The 22,876-nt window shown below is 43.3% G+C and overlaps 1 protein-coding gene across 1 annotated transcript in view; it reads left to right on the top strand.

The window, feature by feature from the left end:
- LHFPL1 (LHFPL tetraspan subfamily member 1) overlaps positions 1–22,876 on the top strand; it is a 47,418-nt gene that overhangs the window by 4,156 nt on the left and 20,386 nt on the right. The window contains exons 2-3 of the mRNA XM_045471946.1: positions 4,148–4,543; positions 14,834–14,932. Of these exons, the coding sequence (XP_045327902.1) occupies positions 4,162–4,543; positions 14,834–14,932 (481 nt within the window). The 5' untranslated portion in view covers positions 4,148–4,161. The remainder of the gene's footprint in view (positions 1–4,147; positions 4,544–14,833; positions 14,933–22,876) is intronic.

Below are 22,876 nucleotides of genomic sequence, written 5' to 3'. Positions count from 1 at the left end.
TTCTGGCTACACTCACTGCATCTTATATGACCACGACCACTCTCAGAAACAGGCATATGACCCATTTAGGAGATGAAGAAACTAAGGGATGAGGGACCATAGGACACCTAAAGAGAGAGGGTCATTAACAATCCTATCAATGCCTGGTTACTGGGCCAGTTATCAGGAGCACCAGGGTGAGTTCTTGGTTTCTGAAATCCAGTGTAGCTATGTGGCTAGAATTCTAGGGCAGGGAAACAAAGCCATTGTGTACATGACATATACAAGAAGAATAAAGATAGAATGAAGTATAGCACTGTGTGTGTGACTTTTATTTATGTAATTGCAAAGAGACTTAGCTAGTTCCTGGGAATGAACTTGGATTGCTTTGGAGGAGTGTCACGAAGGGAAGTTACTCCACTGCAGGCAATACAGGAACTGAGAGCACTTGCTTGAATGCGCTTCCCCGCCTGGCGCAGGTGACCATGTAGCAGTGTGCCTGCCTAGAGTCCACATGGCCCATGACTTCTCTGTCCAGCCACAGGAGAAATCGTTCTAGTTCCTGAGCTGGGTTGGGGCTTATTCTATGCTCAGAAAATATGGGGCAATTGGATCTGTGAGACCTCTTCCTTGACTGCATGAGGTCTCATCTATGATCCAGAAAGGCTTACGTTCAAAACACATAGGCTTCATCTCTCCCCTGTGTAATTTCATGGTCGCTTCTGACTTTGTATTGTTCTCTCTGGAGAGAGAACATTAGAGAGTTATCTGTGGCAGTGATTCTGAACTTGCTGTCCACGGACGGTGCTGGCCCACCACACCTCTAGTACTAAATAGAATGACTAACTCTCCTAGTCTTATCACTGAGAGTCCCAGGAAATGCCTCAGTCCCAGGAGAACCAGCATAATTTGTCATCCCAGTCCTGAATGAAGTAAGGACAATGAGTCTTTTCTGAAGTTAGAAGTATCTAATTTAAGTTCTGAAAGCTGATGAGTTTCCCTAAAGCTAACCATGTGTAATTTAAACTGACTTTTGTGATTCTGCCATCTTACATCTCGGGTTCTAAATTCCACTTAAAAAATAAAATTGTGGCAACAGTGGTTGGTAGTATTGTAGTTTTTTAAACTGCTGGATTTGTCACAGATGATGATACTCTTATGTCAGAGCCCCACCTCTTATTTCGAGTATAGTCTAGGTACCACTCACTGATATAGTTTCTTTCTCTGCCTTCGATTCTCTGCCCTTCTACTGGTTGTCATACTGGAACCTTGGATCTCCAGGTGATCATGTTTTGGGGCAACCTATGGGGTTGGTTCTGACTACAATTGCTGAGTTTGGAAGAGCTAATGCTTTTGTTCTGCTGGTTTACACGCCGCTTAGAGGAAGTGGCCTTTCTCCCACCTTCCCAGTCTGTGCCTCTAATTCTTTCCCCATTCTTAAACATTTTGTTGAAATCCTGGATGGGAAACCATGGAGGCTTTTAAGTGTAATACTACTGGGGCGATAAAGGAGAACAATGGGGGAAGGTTGTGGGTGAATGAGCAGTGGGAAATGATGGCTGTGCATTACATCACTGTGTCACCTTGGGCAAGCCACTTAGCTTTCTGATACTCAGTGGGCTAATTTGCAAATCGGGAGTGACGCCTTTCTTTTTTTTTTTTTAATTTTTTTTTAACGTTTATTTATTTTTGAGACAGAGAGAGGCAGAGCATGAACGGGGGAGGGTCAGAGAGAGGGAGACACAGAATCGGAAGCAGGCTCCAGGCTCTGGGCCATCATCAGCCCAGAGCCCGACGCGGGGCTCGAACTTACGGACCGTGAGATCGTGACCTGAGCTGAAGTCGGACGCTTAACCGACTGAGCCACCCAGGCGCCCCTAGGAGTGACGCCTTTCTTACAGAACACAGATCGTTGGGCAGAGGACGTGAAGTGAAGGCTTTGGAAGGGAATACGATGAAGCAGTCGGCAGTCTGCGTTGGTCAGTTTGTTTCCTTTCATCCTCCCGCCTGGGCTTCTTCACCAGGAAGTGAGCCCATAACAGAGCTCTGCTTGTACTTCTCATAATCTTACAAACGCTAATATAACAAGCAGAGGCATTACCTCATTGCGGCCAAGCATACCTGTTTTCTGACAGCAATTACTTAAAACTAGTTCCACTTCTCCTGTTGGCTTTCAATCCCTCATCACATCTTCTTCTCACTGCCCACCCCCCCCCCCCGCCCCCCAATCAGGCACAAAGCCTCCTTCCCAGGGGCCCGGCTGAGGGCACTTTCTTCCCAAGCCCTAACATTCCAACGTAAGCACCTACAATTTATGATCTCCTCTCCCTTCCTGCACAAAACACATAGCACACAATACATATGTTTCAGGAGGGGAATTGCGGTGGACTGAAAACAGAGCATTATGCTAAGAATCAAATAATTGGGCTCTGGCCTGGCCAGTGTACCTCACTAGCCCTTTTCCCTTGGGTAAATCACTTCCTCTCCGGATTCCCGTCCGTAAAGTGATGGTGGGGGGAAGGGATGTTAGGACTGTGTGGTAGAAAAGTAATGGCCCAGGAATAGGCAGATCGGGTTTCTTATTTTCTTATTCTGGTGTTGCCGCTTGCTAATTTACTCTATGACTTAAGGGAAATCATTTCTCCCCTTACTGGGCCGTGCCCCCCCTCCCCCATACATAAAACAAGAAAGTCGAATTAGGAGATTCATTAAGGTCCCTGCCAGCCTGGAAATTGGCTGCTTCTGTGAAATGGGTTTCATGAAACAAACATGAGTTGGAGTGCCTACTCTGTGCCGGGCACTCTGTAATGGTGCTTGTGAAAGGGCCCATGGCTGGGCACGGTCCCTGAGACCCTGAAAACAGCTGCTGCTAGCTCCTGACAATGTCTCCAATCAGCAGTATGGTAGCCCATACAGCCAGTGCCTGTGCAAGTCCCCCTTACCTTGGGTCCCCACCCCTGAAACCCTCTCCCACCACCTGTAGCCTTAAGCAATGGTGATGAATCATGGAGACGTTTCTGAAACATCCTCCACCATCTGCCTGCTGGAGACATTCACAGTGCTGTCATCAAGCTGCAGTGTGGTCTCTGGCTGCCCTAATTGCAGCCAGAAAGCAATGGCAGATTAATGGAGTTGGGAGGGAAGTGGTCGATTTTCAACAGAGGGGTCTGTGAAAGCCATTTGTGAGCTGAGCTGAGGAGATGAGATCTGAAAAGGCTCTCGGGGTCTTGAATCTGAGATTGCTTGTTCCGGAAGCACCTTGAAAGGTCCTTACAGCTATATATACGTTCCTGCTGCCAGGCAGGGGGCACCTGATCCATGTCAGAGAGAAGAGAAGCTTTGGAGCAAAGGATGAGGCAGGTTTTCTTAATAGCCTGTCTAGAGTCAAACAACGCTTACTGGTTGGAAAGTTGCCTCGTATTGCTTTTGGGGAAAAAGTGACTGATCAGTGCTCACTCAGTGATAAGAATGGGGTGTGAGAGAGGAACCCCATATTTTATTCTGCACATTTTTCAACCCTGTGAGCGGCTCATATTGATGCCCTATTAGACATCCTACATAGGTCACATCCTATGGGGCACATCCTACATAGGTCGTAGGGGCACATCCTGTGACCCCCCCCCCCCCACAGTGAGCTCTCTTTCCTTCTTCTCCCTCGTAGGAGGGGCAGCCCCCTGAGGTGTCTTCCTTCTCCCTCACTCTCTGAAAACAACTTGCTTCCTGACCCTCTTGACATACCATCTCCTTCCAGGCCTCCAGGCCAGTAAAGCCATTCCACCGGAAGCTGAGGATTCTCTGGGCAGCCTTGGTTTCATTCAGCCTTCCTTCCTGCCACTTGCTTCATGCTAGACGTCAAGAGTTGAAAGCTGTCTGATCAGGCTGTATTGGAGCTGCTGGAACAGCCACCAGTTCAGTTCTATGGCTCTTCCATTGCAGCCTAGAGACCATAGAAATCTGAATCAGGTGGAGGGAAGGGAAGACGGGGAAAATGCTGGAAAGCAGAATCCCAGAAGGACCTAAACGGTCCTGAGGACAATAATTTTATCCAGAAGCAAAGGCCAAGTGGTACATAAACGAGCCCTAGGACTGGCCAGCCAGATGAAACTGGCCTACTTGCTAACTTTCTGCATTTGGTGCTATGACCCAACTCATCTCCCCATCCCTGCAGAGAAACCTGGGACCATGAGGAGCAGCCTGACCCTGGTGGGGACCCTCTGGGCCTTCCTGTCCCTTGGTACTGCTGTGGCCAGTTCTACCAGTTACTTCCTGCCTTACTGGCTCTTTGGATCCCAGCTGGGGAAGCCAGTGTCATTCAGCACATTCCGGAGGTGCAACTACCCCGTGCGGGGAGAGGGGCACAGTCTGATCATGGTGGAAGAGTGTGGGCGCTATGCCAGCTTCAGTGCCATCCCAAGCCTGGCCTGGCAGATGTGCACAGTGGTGACAGGTGCCGGCTGTGCTCTGCTGCTCCTCGTGGCACTGGCTGCTGTCCTGGGCTGCTGCATGGAGGGGCTCATCTCCAGAATGATGGGACGTTGCATGGGAGCAGCACAGTTCGTGGGAGGTAAGACTGTGTCACCGGGGCTGGGCAGGTTGTGGAGCTTGGCGGTGGGGGTGGGGGTGGGACGTATTGCCTTACGGGGAAATCCACTCTCAGCCCCTCCTGTTTATCCAACCCGAACGCTATGAATGTGGACTCCTTTGAAACACCCAGCCCAGGACTCCCCAGAGTGCAATCTATAGCAGGGTTTTACTCACAGCAAAATGGGCTAGTAGCAAAGTTGGTATCTGGGTTTTTTGTTTTTCGTTTTTTTTTTGTTTGTTTGTTTGTTTTTTTTTTTTTTTTTAGCCTCCATTTCATTCACCTTCTTCCGCCTGAGCAGTGCCCATTGAAGACTTTTATCCAGGTCCGCTTTCCAGGGGCAGCAACATATACTCTAAATACACTTGATCTCCGAGAGCCTTGATCTCTGGTAGTGATCTCAAAGGGCAATGATCTGATAAACATGTACACGCAAGTGCTAATTACTGACAAGTTTAATGTACAGCCTTCACCAAAGGAATATATCTCTAAAAGTGAAATACTAGGTACCAGACAGACTGTAGGTCCCTGCTTATTTGCCCTATATCTAAGGCTAGCCCTATCTGGTAGCTGTTAACAGTCTATCCCAATTTCCTATGGCCCTGACCCACCCTACTCATTTTTCCCCTCATTCAGTCTCCCTCTAAATTTAGTGCAGAAGAACTGGGGTGCTGGTAGCGTGCAGATGGGCCAGGAAAGAGCAAAATGCAAATATGGCAGACTGCGGGAAGGCAATGGGGGCAGTTTAATTTGAACTTTGCGAGAAGAAAAGGCAAGTGTAGACAGGCAAATGTATGTGTTATATTTTATACCTAAATGGGGCACTGGGAAAAAGTGCTGGTAGAGCATCTTGCTGAAGTTTGTGGTTGTTGTTCATGAAGTTTTAGAATCATTATTCAAGTCATCATCATTATCACCTCCATTAGCAGCACAATGTGTGTGAATGGAGCCAAGAAACTTGGTTCCCACTTCTGGCTCTTACGCTAAATTGCCCAGTGGCTGGGCAAGTGACAGTGACCTCTAGTATGCTCACCTCCCTTCCTTCCTTGAATTTGTTCATTGGCAAGATGGCGCAGATGCTAATTTTCTTTATTCTCTCTAATGACTGTATTGAGATGGCCTTGGAGTAAGAGAATAGTGGTGAACAAAGACATTGTTTCTCAACAGGAGCTATTCCCGCCCTGCCCTGGACGTTTGGTAATCTCTTTGAGACGCTTTTGATTATCACAACTTGGGGAGTGTGCTATTGGCATCCAGTGGATAAAGATGTGGGATGATGTTAAATATCCCACAAGGCACAAAAACGCGACAGCTTCCAATTTCCAACAACAAAGAAGTATCCAGCACAAAATGACAATCATGCCAAGGTCGAGAAACCCTGAACTAACGCATCATGGGTTCCTGACCTGCTTATAAAAATTGCCAGTTTCTTTGTGTTGTTCCAGTTATGGTGATATTTTCTGGTTCCCTCTTTCTTCAGACTCACTGTAAAAGTTTTAAATGTGAATTCACATTCTAGTCTCCCTTATTCCTGAAATTTTCCATTCTTTAGCTACTAATGGTTTTCTGGCCACATCGAAAGTCATTAGACTAGCTCCTTTCTTCCCCCTTGAAAACCATGGTACAGAACCAGTTACTAAGGCTGGTCTAAGCCAATGACTTTGTCTCCCTTTGGGGGCTCTAGGGGTATCACAAATAAACCTTAAATAGGCTCACTTTTCACCTGAATTCTTGGGCATGGTATAGATAGCTTAGCACTTTTATGGACACGTTATTTCAGAAAATAACACTTAGCTGGCGGGAGAAAGGGACAGTCTTTGCAACTTATATTTATAGTCTCAGGGCCCAGTTCGGTGCCTGGCACAGACCAGGTCTTCAGTAACTGTAGAAGAATGAATACACAGCTATGGCAGTGTCTAGCATATCTTAGGATAAGTTGAACACGTGAGAGCTGAGTTCCTTCACATGCTATGCTTTTTGTTTCCCCCAGGGGACCTTAGCACCCTGAGTCCTTTTCTATTCTGATTTGAGAGTGACAGTTTAGCCTCACTTGAATTTCTAAGAGTTGCCAGCAGAGGGTGAGAGGAGCTAATTGGTAGGAATCAGAAGGCAAGTAACAACAGCTTCCACCAGAGTCCAAGCATTATTAACAGTGGCTCCTACTCCCAGCTTACTTGGGCTTGACTGAGACTTTTACAAAAACTCTTATGTTTCTCCATATGGTACATTTTAGTTGATCCCACTTCCGAGGTTTAGAAACTCAGAGGAAATTCTTGAGGAGGTATGTGGGTAGGTAATGGAATTTTACAATGCACTCATGGACTGAGTGGGGAAGAACTTTGGCTGAGTGGCAGGTGTCATACATAAGAAGCAAAACATTAGTACTATTTTCCTCTTATGTGGTTCCTCATATAGAATGATTCCCCATTGACCCTTGCTCATAGGCATATGGTCACAGTATTTATACCTGGGTGAGGGTCTTTAAAGTTCAAAAATAAAATGCCATTTGACAGTAGTCATAGGAGTCAAGACCCAAGGTATGGTGGTTCAAGGTTTATCCCTGGATAAGTGAATGATACTGGACAGATGGCTAAATTTCCACAGCTCTCCCATCTGTAACACCAGCCAAATAAGGGTCATTTTTACCTCCTTTTTAAAAACCGGCACCTGTCAAGGTTACATCAGATGTGAGGGAATGGTGAAGACTGCTTGGATGCATCATATTTTCTAGGAGCCCCTTGGCACATGACCATCACCCAAGGGTCTCCAGAGATCTTGTATCTGACCCCTCGGAGATATGCTCTGTCAGTGTCAGGAAGCCAAGCCTGAACAGTATGTTTAGCACCACAGATAAAAGACACAAGAGAAAGAGCTGTGAGGGTTAAGTTTAAGCTTGCTGTTCAGCTGAGGGGAATTGATTCTGTTGTTCCAGGCCTGCCTGCTTCTCGGCAGCTAGTGCATTAACCGAAATACAGCAGGGGGGTGGAGCCAATTTGTTTTAGGTCTGGTTGATCTCTGCCAGACCCCAAACCACTGAAGAGATGGAGTATCCATTAAGAACTACTCCCTCCCCCTGCCTGACTCTTGTTCCCCAGTTTGGCAGCTGCCCACAGAGATGAACAGTGGGAAGTGGGAGAGACAGGAAGAAATAAAGAGCTGCTGGCCTGAGTCAGACTTAGCAAGGTGACCTGATGGGGCCCTTGGGTCCCATTTGCTCCACCTGCAGCTGATCCAGCTGGACAAGCCTAGGGTCCAGGGAGCCTTCCACTGGGACCTTCATGCCCTGCTCCAACCGGTGAAGGAAACATCTGGCCAGGAGATTATTTCAACCCTGGGGATGCTGGGCTTTCCAAACAGCTGGCCCCCAGTCCCTGAGAACAAGGTCATTATTCACATTCCCCTGTGTATACATATGCAAGATGCTTGTGAATTGTTCTCTATCTTCAGTGCGAGCTAAACAAAGAAGAAATAGTTGAGAAGTAAATATAAGGAACTTCTTGGCAGGAAAAAGTATAAGATCTTGGATCGGGTTACATGAGGGAGGCCAAGAATCTTTCTAGAGCAGGGAATGTATCAAGATCACCTGGAGGGCTTAAAAATATGTGGACTCCCCAACTCTCTCAACCTTTTTCCCATTCTGATTTACATAGCAACAGGTGGACGTCTGCGTGTTTTGAAAAATCTCCCCAGTGACTCTGATGTGTATGCTGTGTTCCTTTTTCCCAACGCAAGTGAGAACCACCAATCTGGACATTTTTTTTTTTTTTTTTTTTTTGGTTAAGGAGATATAATTCAACGTACCCAGATAGGCACCAGTGTTTCTTTCCACGTAAGGTCCTAATGCTACATGCTTCAAGCTCAGTGAAAACCGCCACTAGAGACAGATCACTGAGAACTTGAATCAAGGAAAGGGGGCTATTTTTCTAAAAATAAAACAAAACAAAAGAAAACCCATTATCTTCCCCGTAAACCATGTATTTCCTGGAAAAATCCCTCAAGTTTCACCAGGCATCATTTAATTTATCCTTATCATGATGAACGAGGATAAAAGTGGCTGTCTTCTTGGGAAAATAGAATTTAAAGAAGTTAACCTACTAGCAAATACTTAGGTACCCAATTGGAGCAGAGCAGAGAATATGGGTCAGGGCTCCTGACTCTCAGCCCTGGGCCTTATGCACTGGTGCTATTGATTTCTCCTTTTCCTCTTGAAGATGAAATGCTATCACAGTGTTTTTTTAGAGTGGCCCATGAACCGTTTGTATAAGAATTACCTGGGGTGCTTGTTAGTGCCATTCTAAGCCTACTGAATCAGAACTGATGCCTTATACTCTGTATTTTACACAGTCTCCTTAGACTGATCTATTCTTGACAAGATAGTATAAAATAGTTGAGATGTATGCACCGGTCAGCTTAAGAAATATGTTACCGATACAATTATAGTCTCCCTCATATCCCGATCATATTCCCTTGTTCCTACAGCAGAGGTAGCTATGATCTTTCATTTGTACACACCAAAATTTGAGAACCTCTGCTCAGGGTTGTTCATAATGTTGCTTTTTCCTAGAACTCCCTTTTCTTCCATCTCTGCCTGTAAACATCTGCCTCTTTCTCCAAGTTCAGGTCAAATGTAGCCTCTATGTGAAATCTCCCCTGATCTACCTTAAATATTTCTTGCAGAAGTAAACTTTCTTATAACTCCAAGAGAGAATATGGGGTCAAATGAATTAGAGAGTTGAGTGAGGAGCTCCCTGGGAAGGGAAAGCTAAGATTATAGCTAGAGGGCAGATTTATACATTTTCTAGTACGTTTGAGTTAAAGTTGCTACAAGAGCAATAAATTCAGCAAATTAATAACAAATTAACCCACACTGGACTTCTGCTCGGGTGGTAAATTCAAACTACCTAATAACCATATTTGGGCAGATATGTGGAGATGGGTGGAGAGTGCAACCAAATGGTCTCTGCCCAGAGACGAAGGTTAGGCATCTGCCTAATGGAGAATGTGCAGTTAGAAGGAGGTTATATGACTGTTGGGGTATGGGAAAGTAGTCATTCTGTCATCAAGGGAAGGTTGAGTGTAGCTGGGATGTAGCTGCAAGAAGGGTTCCACGTTCTGTCCGAGAAGGTGAGTGAGTCTGAGGGTTTGTATTGGTGTTGAGGTTGCCTGCCACAAGGGCTGAATAAAGTGTTCAACTCCAGGCCTCTGCTTGGTCAGAGAAGGGAATTCAGACTATAGCAACAAAGTTAGGGGAGGATATTTGGTATATTTTGGGATAGGGGATTCTTGTGGAAAGAACAGTCAAAGAAGGGAAACAAGATGGCAGCCCACTGGTCACTGTATAATAGGGAAGTAAGGATGAGAACATACTCTCACATTCTCCTGTGTGTACATATGCAAGATGCTTGTGAATTGTTCTCTATTTTCAGTGAGAGCTAAACAAAGAAGAAATAGTTGAGAAGGAAATATAAGGAACTTCCTTCTTGGCAGGAAAAAGTAAAAGATCCTTTCTAGAGACAGGTGAGAATAAGAAAGTACCCAGCTGAACAGAAGCAGTTGGGGCAGACTTTTCCAAGGGACGTATTTGGTTAGATAAAACCAGGAGTTAGCAATAACACATACAGAAGTGGGAGCCGGAGCTAGATCTCACACAGGGCTGGAGTTGGGATTTAAACTAGTTTTTTCTGGGGCTCCTGGGTGGCTCAGTCGGTTAAGCATCTGACTTCAGCCCAGGTCATGATCTCACAGTTTGTGAGTTCGAGCCCTGTGTTGGGCTCTGTGTGGACAGCTCAGAGCCTGGAGCCTGCTCTGGATTCTGTGTCTCCCTCCCTCTCTGACTCTACCCCACTCTCTCTCTCTCTCAAAAATAATTAAACATTAAACTAGTTTTTTCTGCCACCAAAGCAGCCCAGGAATATGCTGAATATGCTGTGTTCATCATTTAAAAGGCAGGAGGGAGGACAGAGGATAGGAAGAGTAGGAAGGCTGGTTGGGCAGAGTATGGGGCCACATGCACTGGGGCAGAACACATGTCTGGCCGAGATTTCTAGTCTCTGGCTTGGTGCCTGCAAAAAATTGCAAGATAACAACTCCAACCAGGCAGCTTTTGAATCGAGCCCTATTCAGTTTTTGACTTTTCAACTGGTTTTTCTTATGAGGACAAAGAGGTGAGAAAGAAATTAGCACAGAGAATATTATATGTGAGAAGTTGAGAGAGGAGTCATAGGGGGAGGCTGCTGTTTAATAATAATATTTGTTATTGAGCACTTTCTATATGCTAGATACTTTATGAGTATTACTTTTTGAAGCAGCCCTATAGGATAGAGTACTATTCTCATTTTAAAGATGAGATAACTGCACAGAGAGATTAACTTGCCGAAAGTCACACAGCTTCTAGGTGGCAGAGCTGAAATTTGAACTTAGATCTAGACTGACTACAGAATCCATTCTCTCTCTCTTTTTTTCCAGCTTCTTAAAATATAACGGACATAGGACACTGTAAGTTTGAGGTGTAAAATGTGATTTCATACACATACATATTGTGAAATGATTACCACAATAAGGTTAGATAACAATCTATCACCTCATTTCATTCTTTGTGTGTGTGTGTGTGGTGAAAACATCAAAGATCTACTCTCTTAATAACTTTCAAGTATATATAATCCAGTATTGTTCTTTGAAGCCATTGTGTTGTACCATCTCTCTGGATCTAATGCCTGTAAGATTCCTAGTGCTTGCTAGAGATATTGTTGTCAAAAGGCAGTCATTTCTGGATAGAAGGACAGAGCTTCTAAGGGTTGATGATCTCTCTGATTAGTGAGAAAAAGTGTTTCCAGTAACTGGCTATGTGACTATAGGTAAATCACTGTCCCTCTCTGAGTCTCAATATCCACATCTGTAATGGGGACGGATTAGAGTAGGTAATCTCCAGAGGCCTTTCCCTCTCTAGGATTCTATAGCTGTACCAGGTGTCTAGGATGATCTCCCATCCATGCTAAGAAGATCCCTTCAGAAGGCTTCCCCCTTGGGTAGTGTGGGCAAAGTAAGCTGTCTGTTAGGTACCCAGAGCATACTCTGAAACAGATGCATTTATTGGGCACTTATTATGTACCAGGTACCAAGCATACAGAGTCGAAGATAAATAAGGCCCCTCCCTTCAAGGAACACACACTTTTTTTTTTTCTCAAAACATTTTATTAAGAATACATTCATTGGGAGTAGATTCCCATGGTTCATCACTTACATACAACACCCAGTGCTCATCCCAACAAGTGCCCTCCTCAATGCCCATCACCCATTTTCACCTTCCCCTGCACCCCCAGCAACCCCCAGTTTGTTTTCTGTATTTAAGAGTCTCTTACAGTCTGACGCCCTCTCAGTTTGTAACTATTTTTCCTTTCCTTCCCTTCCCTCATGGTCTCCTGTTAAGTTTCTCAAATTCCACCTTTGAGCGAGAACATACGATATCTGTCTTTCTCTGACTGACTTATTTCACTTAGCATCGTACCCTCCAGAAGGAACACACACTTTAGTGAGGGAAGCAGACCACAATCAGTTGTAAAAGATATATATCACAGGGTATTTCAGTCACAGGAGTAAGCACAAGGTGCCGTGGGAACAGAGGGGAGGAAAATGTTAACTTAGGCTGGGGGCGGGTCACCTGGGGGATTGTGAGAAGGGCTTCCTGGAGGAGATAGTTCCTGACCTAAGCTTCTCCCCACGGTAAGGTCTGAGGAACGAGAGAGGGCTGAAGAAGTTCCACCCTCTTCAGCCATGGCAAGACAGACACTCGGCCAACACTAGTTCCTGCTTGAGCACTCAGAGCTCATGCCAGGCCCAGGGCTTTGAAGGTGGAGGTTAGAAAGCTGAACTCCCGTTCTTTCATAAACGTGTGTTCTTTTCTTCCTAGTTTATGTGGAAAAGCTCACTTTGTAGTAACTCTTCTCTCAAAAGAGAAGTACCAGGGGCAGGAAAAGGCTTAGGATTCGTTTTCCATTTTGTCTTTAACCCATTGTGCACACTCTGAGCTCCATATTCTGGCTGATACCTCTTCATATCACAGGGTTTCAGTTCATCTGTGGTAAAAACAAACGAGCACGACGAAGGAATCCCTAAACAAATAGGAGTGTTGTTCCATTGCTACTGGATAAATTCCAGAGCTTAGGAAGACCTTTGAGTGACCAGTTTCGTTTCCTTTAAGACTACGAGACAGATAAGAATGCCTTCTAATTTTAAGCATTCCACTGAGGAGAATTTCTAACCTTAATTGGTCATTCTTTTAGTTTCTAAACCCTCTCTTACTGTTAGAAAGTTATCTCAGTTTTCCTATTTAAACTCTTCTTGCTACCTCATCTTTTTCTCTGGACTCATTGAATATTAAGAAAAGCTGGCTGCCATGTTGCAGACAAGCTTAGAGTACTTTGTGGTCTTCTTCCGAAAGGATTCATCTTAAGGCAGAGTGGACTTATTAGCTTCTCAGCATGTACGTGGAATCTTCCTCAGCAGGGAAAGTGAGGTGCAGGGGAGGCCAGCAGTCCCTGGCGTAGCCTGCCTTTCACTGTCCAGCCGAGCCCTAGAGCTCTGGAACCTATAAATATGCCATTCATTCATCATTGATCAAAGCCCTGCTCCGTGGAGGTTCTGTGTTATTAGTTTCTGCATTTATATTTCTGGCACATGACCTTCCCATAACCTTTGGTGTGGCACCCAGGTATAGTGTTCTTTTTTTTTTTTTTTCAACGTTTATTTATTTTTGGGACAGAGAGAGACAGAGCATGAACGGGGGAGGGGCAGAGAGAGAGGGAGACACAGAATCGGAAGCAGGCTCCAGGCTCTGAGCCATCAGCCCAGAGCCTGACGCGGGGCTCGAACTCACGGACCGCGAGATCGTGACCTGGCTGAAGTCGGAGGCTTAACCGACTGCGCCACCCAGGCGCCCCTAGTGTTCTTGTAATTAGGCTCTCTTGGTTGCAAGTAGAAGAGCCCCACTTGAGCTCTCTCACTAAAAAGGGAGTTGATTATAACACAAGGGAAGTGGAACTGGAAAGCCATTGGGAAGGCCTGGATTTTTCTCTAGCTCTTTCAGGGGAAGTGTGGAGTTCTTCGCCATGGTGTGTCTGCTTCACGCCGCTGTATTCTCTCTCTCTCTAGGAATCAGTTTGCTCAGCCTACCCAGAGTTGATGTCTATTCATAACTATGGATTGAACTTGGCTTCAGCTTGACACACACTTGGTTCTACCTCTTGGTGTTTCTTCCCTAACCTTTGCCCCATCTGCTAACTCCCTCAGCATCTCTGTTCCTGGATTAAAATGTCCAGAAGGAAGAATCAGGCCCAGCTGATGTCTTCATGCCAGGATATGAGGTCACCCATCATTGAGCAGCCAATGAATTTGGTTGTTTTTGTGTTAGCTGTCATGTGTAGTCCACCGCACTGTCACCAAAGACATGAGGGAGGAAGAGGTCATAGGTTATAAAATGTAAACCTGGGCAGTAAGGAAGAGCTGAGGATCATGTAGTTTCCTTAGAAGGAAGTATCAGCAAGCAGACCCAGATTTGTATCTCTGGTCAGAAGAGTAAGGTTATTGCTAAGATCCCATAGTTTCTCTGTGGTGACCAAATAACCTAAACAAAATGGATGCGAAGATGGGGGGGCACAGCGGAAGGTATCGGAAGCCAAATAAAGGAGAGATGCTTAGCATAAGGCTGGAACCATTTCTCAGAATGAGACAGTATTTCTGGAAGGAGTGTGGTGCCCTCCTCTCCAGGAGAAGCCTACCCAATGTGTATGCTGTCTGTAGATATCAGTCTGGCAGCTGAGTCTAAGTGATAGAAACCATGATCTACCTTTAACCATTAACGACCCATTTGACTCTTAGAAAAGGCTGAGTTTTAGGAAAGAGTAACATTCTCTACATTGTTGTCTTTTGAAAATCAGACCAAGATAAAAGAAGAGTCCGACTGGAGAGGCCAAGTTAGCTTTGCGGGTCATTGTCAAAAACATTTTGCCTGTAAAAAGTACACCGGCCTGTCTTAATTCCTAATACTGCCTTTTCTTTAGAAGTTGTTCCCTCTACTGTCTACTGCAGCTCACTACTTATGACATGGCCAAGAAATCCTGTTGAGTTGGTAGTGTCACAGATATTTAAGGTTAAAGGGGAAAGATAAACTCTGGGAACAAGAGGCAGAGCTGGAGCTGAGCTAATCCAGAGAGAAATTTGGGGTGACAGAAGACTTGTTACATTTTTTTCTACTTATGTGTATGCTTTTCTTTCCAGGGTTGCTGATAAGCTCAGGCTGTGCATTATACCCCTTAGGATGGAATAGCCCGGAGATAATGCAAACATGTGGGAATGTCTCCAATCAATTTCAGTTAGGTAAGGTGGTCTGGGCAGGATGGCAGTGATGGTTCTTTTGGGAACCTGGTTTTCCAAGTGCTTTACTTCTTGGAGGGGAGTCTTCTTGCTAATGGTGCTTGCCTGAGTCTCTGTCATCATGTTAGCTTGTGGGGAGTGGTGGCTTGGCTAGATTCATTTGGCCTTGATAACTCACAAAGGTGGGACATAAATTTCTCTTTTTCGGTTATGTCTCTCTACATCCTTTATGCGCTTTTACCCAGAGTCCTGTGACCGGTTTGGGGAAGCCCTATCTACAGGGGGATTTCAAATGTTTAGAAACTGATGATCTGTCATTCTCTGAAAAAAAATCCCAGTTTCTATTACTCTTTCCTTTCCAGGCACTGATTTCCAAATATAAATCAACACTATCTCTTCTCACTCTCTATTAAGGATATAACAAGAGGTAATCTGGTTTACATCAAGCATTAGGAGCCTAGATTAAATATTGGGAATTGTTACATTGTTACATTGTTAGTGGTACGTTAATGGCAAGAGCTGTCAAATATTAGAATGGGTGGCAGAGTAATTCTGGACTCTTCTATGGCTGCCAATTCTCACTGAGAATGACAAGTTCACTAATGTGAATTGGGACTAGATTAGACTCTAATTGAAAGACATCAAAGTATTTTCCCAATATACTATCGTGGAAGAGAGTAGAAGGGGAAATGTCTAGGGTTCTTTGAGTATTCTCAATTGTAGGAGAGGATTTTGGAATAATGAGGTCACCTATTCCCTACAGCTTATGTTCCAATACTTCCCTTTCTGTCTGTTGCCTCAGCCTGTTTTTTGAGTCTCCTCTGATTCATTTTTGGAGAAAGGAGTTGTTCACTATACAAGCATAGCATGAGGGAAGGGCTATATAGAAGATGTGACAAATGTGGGCCCTGGAATGTCTAGTGTTACTGGCTCAGGGCTGAGCTGACTGGCAAATATAATAATTTTGCCATAGGTGAAGGAATGAGCACATATTTGGGGGTGGGTTCTGAAGAAAAACGAAGCAAGCCACTATTCCAGCTAGCTGGGATAGAGACAGTTAAAGATTTAGTACATTTCTCCTATTTGGTTGTTGGATATATAATTCTACTTTTTAAAATAATGGCTTTATTGATATACAACCCACATGCCATAAAGTCTGCCATTTTAAAGTGTACATTTAGTGGTTTTAAGTACATTCACAAATTTGTGCAATCATCACCACTATCTAATTCCAGAATATTTTCATAACCCCCCAAAGAAACCCCTTACCCATAAGTAGTCACTCCCCATTCCTCCCTGCATCGAGCCCCCCCCCCCCCGCAACCACTTTCAATACAGATTTGCCTATTCTGGAAATTTCATATAAATGGAATCATATAATATGTGGTTTTTACGTCTAGCTTCTTTTACTTAGCATGTTCGTCCATGTTGTAGCATGTAACAGTACTTCTGTTTTTCAATATGAAAGAGTTCCAATTTCCCAGCATCTTCACCAATACTTGTTTACTTGTTTTCCATTAATTTTTTAATGTTTATTTATTTTTGAGAGAGAGACAGAGAGAGACAGAGCATGAGCAGGGGAGGGGCAGAGAGAGAGAGAGAGAGGGAGACACAAAATCCCGAGCTGTCAGCACAGAGATCGACACAGGGCTAAAACTCATGAACTGCAAGATCATGACCTGAGACAAAGTCCAACGATTCACCAACTGAGACAACCAGGTGCCCCTGTTTTCCATTTTTAAAAGTCATAGCTATCCCGGGGGGTGTGAAGTGGTATCTCAATGTGATTTGAATTTGCATTTCCCTGATAACTGATGATGATGAGCTTCTTTTCATTTACTGATTGGACATATCCTTCCTATATCTTCCTTGGCGAAATGTCTATTCAAATTATTTGCCTATTTTTAACTGGGTCATTTGCCTTTTTTGTTATTGTTGTTGAGTTGTGAGAGTTCTTTATCTATTCTGGACACTAGACCCTTTTCAGATATATGATTTGCAAGTTTCCCATTCTGTGCGTTATATTTTACTTTACTGATGATATCCTTTGAAGTACAAAGTTATTTAATTTTGATGAAACCCACATTTCTCTATTTTTCTTTTGTTTCTTGTGCTTTTGGTGTCATATCTAAGAATATATTGCCAAACCCAAGGTCAGGAAGACTGTTTGGGCTATTCTGGATCTCTTGCATTTCTATGTAAATTTTAGATTCAGCTTGTCAGTTTCTGCACAACAGCCAGCTGGGATTTTGATAGAGATTGTGTTGAATCTGTACATCAGTTCGGAGAGTATTGCTACTTCCACAATGTTAAGTTTTCCAATCCAAGAACACAAGATGATACTCCACTGAGTTAGATCATCTTTAATTTTTTTCAATGAGATTTTGTAGTTTTCAATATACAAGTCTCACTTCTTTTATTAAATATGTTCTGAAGTATTTTATTGTTTTTGATGATATTATACATAGAATTGTCTTCTTAATTTTATATTTGGATTGTTCATTGTTAAAGTGTATAGAAATACAGATGGTTTTTCTATATTGACCTTGTATCCATCAAGCTTGCTGAACTCTTTTATTAATTTTAATGATTTTTTTTTGGTAGAGTCCTTAGGATTTTCTACATATATGATCCTGTCATCTGAGAATAGAGATAGTTTTACTTCTTCTTTTCCAATCTGGGTGTCTTTTATTTCTTTTCATTATCTAATTGTCTTGCCTAGAACCTCCACAACAATGTTGAATAGAACTGGTGAGAGCAAACATTATTGGCTTACCCCTCACCTTAGGGGTAAAGGGTCCAGTTTTCCACCACTAAATATTGATGTTAACTATTGGTTTTTTTCATAAGGCTTTTATTAGGTTGAGAAAGTTCTCTTTTATCTATTCCTAGTATGTTAAGTGGATTAATCATGAAAGTGTGATGGATTTTGTCAAATACTTTTTCTTCACTTACTGACATGATCACTTTTTTACTGATTGATTTTCATGTGTTAAGCCAACCTCGCATTTCAGGGATAAATCACAGTTGGTCATGGTGTATATAATCCATTTTATATGTTGTTGGATTTGTTTGTTAGTATTTTATTGAGGATTTTTGCATCTATGTTCATTAGGAATATTGGTCTACGGATTTCTTTCCTGTGATGTGTTTGTTGGATTTGGGTATGGAGGTAACATTGGCTTCATAGAATGAGTTGCTACTTTGATTAATGTAAAATGCCAAAGTAAAAGATTGCAGACATGACTTGCATATAGTCATCTGGCAGTTTTCTGCACTAATCACCACCCCAAGGGGCTAGTTCACAAATGGGCAATTTTGTGTGTGGCTGCCTTTGTTTCAAGTTGACGGCCATCAATCGTGTTTACCACAGGATCATTATTTTTCTCTTAATTTTTACTCAATATTTTACTATTGTTTCTCTCTCCATTACATTCCCCTCCTTTATTACCCTTCTCTCCTGCATCATACGTCTCCCCAAGGACTCTAGCTCCCCTGTCCATAGTGCACTGGATAGTGTAGTTCTGTAAATGCTTAGGGATAAAGGGATTGCTGAATCCTGCTTGAGTCAAGCCCTCCCAGTTCCTTTTTCGAATCACCCTTTCTAATTCTTCCAATCACCAAAGTGTCTCTCATCCATGAGCCACATTTCCGGCCCATATTCTTCAATTACAGGCCTCCATATTAGCACTTTTCTGGTTGAAAAAAAAACCTGGTTAATGCTGAAAAGGAGAGACCATCTGTGCCACTCTTGACCCTTTTCTGGTCAGCTGCCAAAACATACATGACGGTGCCAGCTGTATTATCAGCTGTTCCCTTGTTACAGAGGTGCCAGGAGCAGCAGTAAAACATGTAGTAGAATTAAAAAAAATATATTTTATGATATGTTGGGAATACTGAGCTTGTGGATACCCAGGTTTGGAAAAGCCAATGCTAGAAGTACAGCTTTTCTCCTTAGACTTTTGTTTAAGACTCTGGAGATTCTGGGGTGCCTTGGTGGCTCAGTCGGTTGAGCATCCGACTTCGGCTCAGGTCATGATCTCACGGCTCATGGGTTCGAGCCCCGCGTCGGGCTCTGTGCTGACAGCTCCGAGCCTGGAGCCTGCTTCAGATTCTGTGTCTCCATCTCTCTCTCTGCCCCTCCCCCCTCTCACACTCTGTCTCTGTCTCTCTCTCAAAAAGGAAATAAACATTAAAAAAATAAAAGTGCATTAATACTCTGGACATTCTGGTAGTGGGGAAGCCCCTTCGGCATACCTTAAATACCGTGTGGATAGATGAATGAAATACAAGAAAAGTACACTCAGTATCCAGCGTACAGACTTTTGTTTCTTTTTCCTTGAAAGGCAGCCTGGTATACTGAAAGATCATAAGCTTTGGAGTCAAAGATCTCAGTTGCTATCCAGGCTCTGCCCCCTATGTGTTTGTATGGGGGTACAGTCACTTAAGTGTCTGTGTCTCACTTTACTTCTCTGTAAAATGGGGGATAAAAATAATACCTATTCCAACGTTGTCACAATGACATAATAAAATATATATTAAAGTACCTAGCACAACATTTGACTTGAAGTAGATAGGGGCCTTCTTTAAAAGATAGCAGAGCAGAATGTGCTGGAGGGGAGACTGTCGATTGGTGGCATTAGTTTGATTCTGCTGTAGGCTCTATTTTACGCACTCTGTATTTCGGAAAGGAAGCTTCACAGAGTCAAGAAAGACATGAGCCCTACCCGAGGAGCAAAGCTTCTTACCTTGACTTGCTTGAGGGAGATGAAGGGAATGAGGAGGACAGTGGAAGCAGGCATTGTTAGTCTGCCAAGGCGATTGTGAGAATGAGTAAAATAGAATTCTACTCTGAGACTCTGGATAGCCTCCTTCATCTTCCAGTATGAAGAGGTCACACTCGTATTTTTAGCTCCTCTTTCCCTGGGTTTCCATTCCAGTTATCCTGAACCATTCACTGTTACAATTTTTAGTCCTAACCTGAATTATCAAAGATATAACTTGTATTAAGGCAGCACTCTTGGGGTATGTGTTGGATTAAAGATGAGCACAAATTCTTTGATGCCCTTCCCATAAAGAGGCTAGGTCTGTCTCTACTGCTTACGTTACAAATCTGGGCTGGCCTATAACTGCTTTAACCAATAGAGTATGGCATAAGTGACATAAAGCTTATTCTAGGCCTAGCCTCTAAAGAACGTTCAGTTTCCATGTTGGTTTCTGGGATCTCTAAGCCATCATATAAAAACTTTGACTACTCTGCGGGAGTGACCAAATAGAAAGTCCCACAGATACTTGGAAACAGAGAGAGGCCCAGCTGAGTCCAAACTTCCAGCCATTCCTGCAAAGCACCAGACATGCGTGCAAAGCAGTCCTAGGCCCTCCATTCAAGCCATCTGAATACCACTGAATGACTCTAGTTAAAGCCAATTGCAGTAGAAAAATTGCTCAGCTGAGCTCTGACCGAAGTATTACCTATAGATTAATGAGATATAATAAAATGGATTTTTTTAGTTCATTTATTTATTTTTGAGGGGGGGCAGCACAGAGGGAGGGGGAGAGAAAGAATCCCAAGCAGGCTGCATGCTGACACCTGATGCAAGGCTTGATCTCATGAACCGTGAGATCATGACCTGAGCCAAAACCAGGAGTTGGATGCTTAAACGACTGAGCCACCCAGGCACCCCAAAGTGGATGTTGTTTTAATCTACTATGTTCTAGAGGTAGTTTTTTATTTTTATTTTTTTAATGTTTATTTATTTTTGAGAGAGACAGTGCGAGTGGGGGAGGGACAGAAAGAGAAAGAGACACTCTCAGAGAATCCGAAGCAGTCTCCAGGCTCTGAGCTGTCAGCACAGAGCCCAACCAGGGGCTTGACCTGATGGACTGTGAGATCATAACCTGAGCCGAAGTTGGATCCTTAACTGACTGAGTCATCCAGGCGACTCTCTGGGGACAGTTTGTTATACAGCAATGGATAATAAGAAAAATTCCAAATCATATACATATAAATTTAAGATTTTGATTTTTTTTTATTTAAAAAAATTTTTTTTTAACATTTATTTATTTTTGAGACAGAGAGAGACAAAGCATGAACGGGGGAGGGTCAGAGAGAGGGAGACACAGAATCCAAAACAGGCTCCAGGCTCCGAGCTGTCAGCACAGAGCCCGACGCGGGGCTTGAACTCACGGACCGTGAGATCATGACCTGAGCCAAAGTCGACTGCTCAACCGACTGAGCCACCCAGGCGCCCCTAAGATTTTGATTTTTAATCAAAAGCAAATAGGACATAAACATATAAAATGCAAAGCCAAAGTCTTTTTCCTAACCCTGACTCCATTCCCCAAAGGGACCACTAAATTTTTTATATCTCTCCAGAATTTTAATAAATATAAAAATATGAGTATATCTTTATTTTGTTCATCCAAGGTCATATTAGGTATCTAGTAGCTAACTGTACCATTCTGCACCTTGCATTTTTTTACTTACCAAAATCTTTTAGAGAGCTATCAATGTTTATAGATCTCCTTTCTACATTTCCAGCATGCCATATTTTTCCATTGTAGGGGTAGCATAAACTCTGTGAAGGCAGGGATTTTTTTCTATGAGATTAAGTAACTTGCTCAGGGTCACTCAGCTCATAAACTGGCAGAGCTGGGATTCGAATTCTAGAGGTCTGGTTCTAGCTAGCACCATCCAAAAGAAGTTCCTGCAATGGTGGAAATGTTCTGTGTCTTTCTGTCCAATGTGTTTAGCCTTTAGCCGTATGTTATTGTTGAGCAATTGAAAGAGTAGGTTGGTGGGACTCAATTTTTAATTTAACCTGATAAATATTTAATCTTATTATTTTATTTAATTTTATTAATTTTTTTTCTTTAATTTTATTAATTTAAATGCAATAGCCACAGTGTGACTAGTGGCTACCATATTGGAAAGCAGGGCTTGAGAGTCTGTGTTTTTAACCTCTATGCTCCTCTGTAGAGAAGGAAGAGCCTACTAAGGAGACCCAGAAAAAATAGCCAGAGAGATATATAAAGAAAAATAGGGGGGCACCTGGCTGGCTCAGTTGGTAGAGCATGTGACTCTTGATCTTGGGGTTGTAAGTTCAAGTCTCATGTTGGGTGTTTGAGAGTACTTAAAAATAAAATCTTTATTTTATTTTATTTTTTTATTGTTTTAATAGAGAAAGAGAGTGCATATGTGCAAGTGGGGGAGGAGCAGAGGGAGAAGGAAAGAGAATCTCATGCCGGCTCCACACCAAGTGCAGAGCCCAACTTGGGGTGTGATCTCATGACCGTGAGATCATGACCTGAACTGAAATCAAGAGTCGGATGCTTAACCAACTGAGCCACCCAGGTGCCCCTAAAAATAAAATCTTAAAAACAAGAAAAAGAATGCAGGGTCACAAAAACCAAGAGAAAGAGAATCCATCAAAGAAGGGGGTGTAGTCAATTGTGTGTAATACTGATTCAAGTTGCTAGATGAGGACAGAGAAGTGACCATTGACATCAGCCAGCCAAAGTTGACCTAGAGAAGTTTTGCAATTACAGATATTGGAGTAGTTGTGAGATGAGGACAATGAAAGCAGCATGTGTAAACAATTCTCTCAAAAAGTTTTGCTATGAGGGAAAGCAGAGAAACTGAGCAGTAGCTGGAGGAGAGGAGGATGTAGGATTAAGAGAGGCTTTTTCTAAGATGGCCAAATACTTGAGTAATGATGATAATCATCCTGTAGTGGAGACAGATCGATGCAGAAAAGCAAGGTCCTTGAGAATGTGAAGGTACAAGAAGACCCTTGAACAGAGACTTCATTTCAGTGGGTTTCACATATTTCAGCTTCACTGTGGTTTTCAAAATCCTCTTAGATCCACAAAACTACTAGGGAGTTCCTTCATACCCGATGGCCTATACAGACAGTGGACACCCAACTGAGCCCCACTGAGAATTTT

This window comes from Leopardus geoffroyi, chromosome X, assembly GCF_018350155.1.
Source record: "Leopardus geoffroyi isolate Oge1 chromosome X, O.geoffroyi_Oge1_pat1.0, whole genome shotgun sequence".
Classification (NCBI taxonomy): domain Eukaryota; kingdom Metazoa; phylum Chordata; class Mammalia; order Carnivora; family Felidae; genus Leopardus; species Leopardus geoffroyi.
Note: the sequence above shows the minus strand (reverse complement) of the source record. Positions and strands in the feature narration are given on the sequence as shown.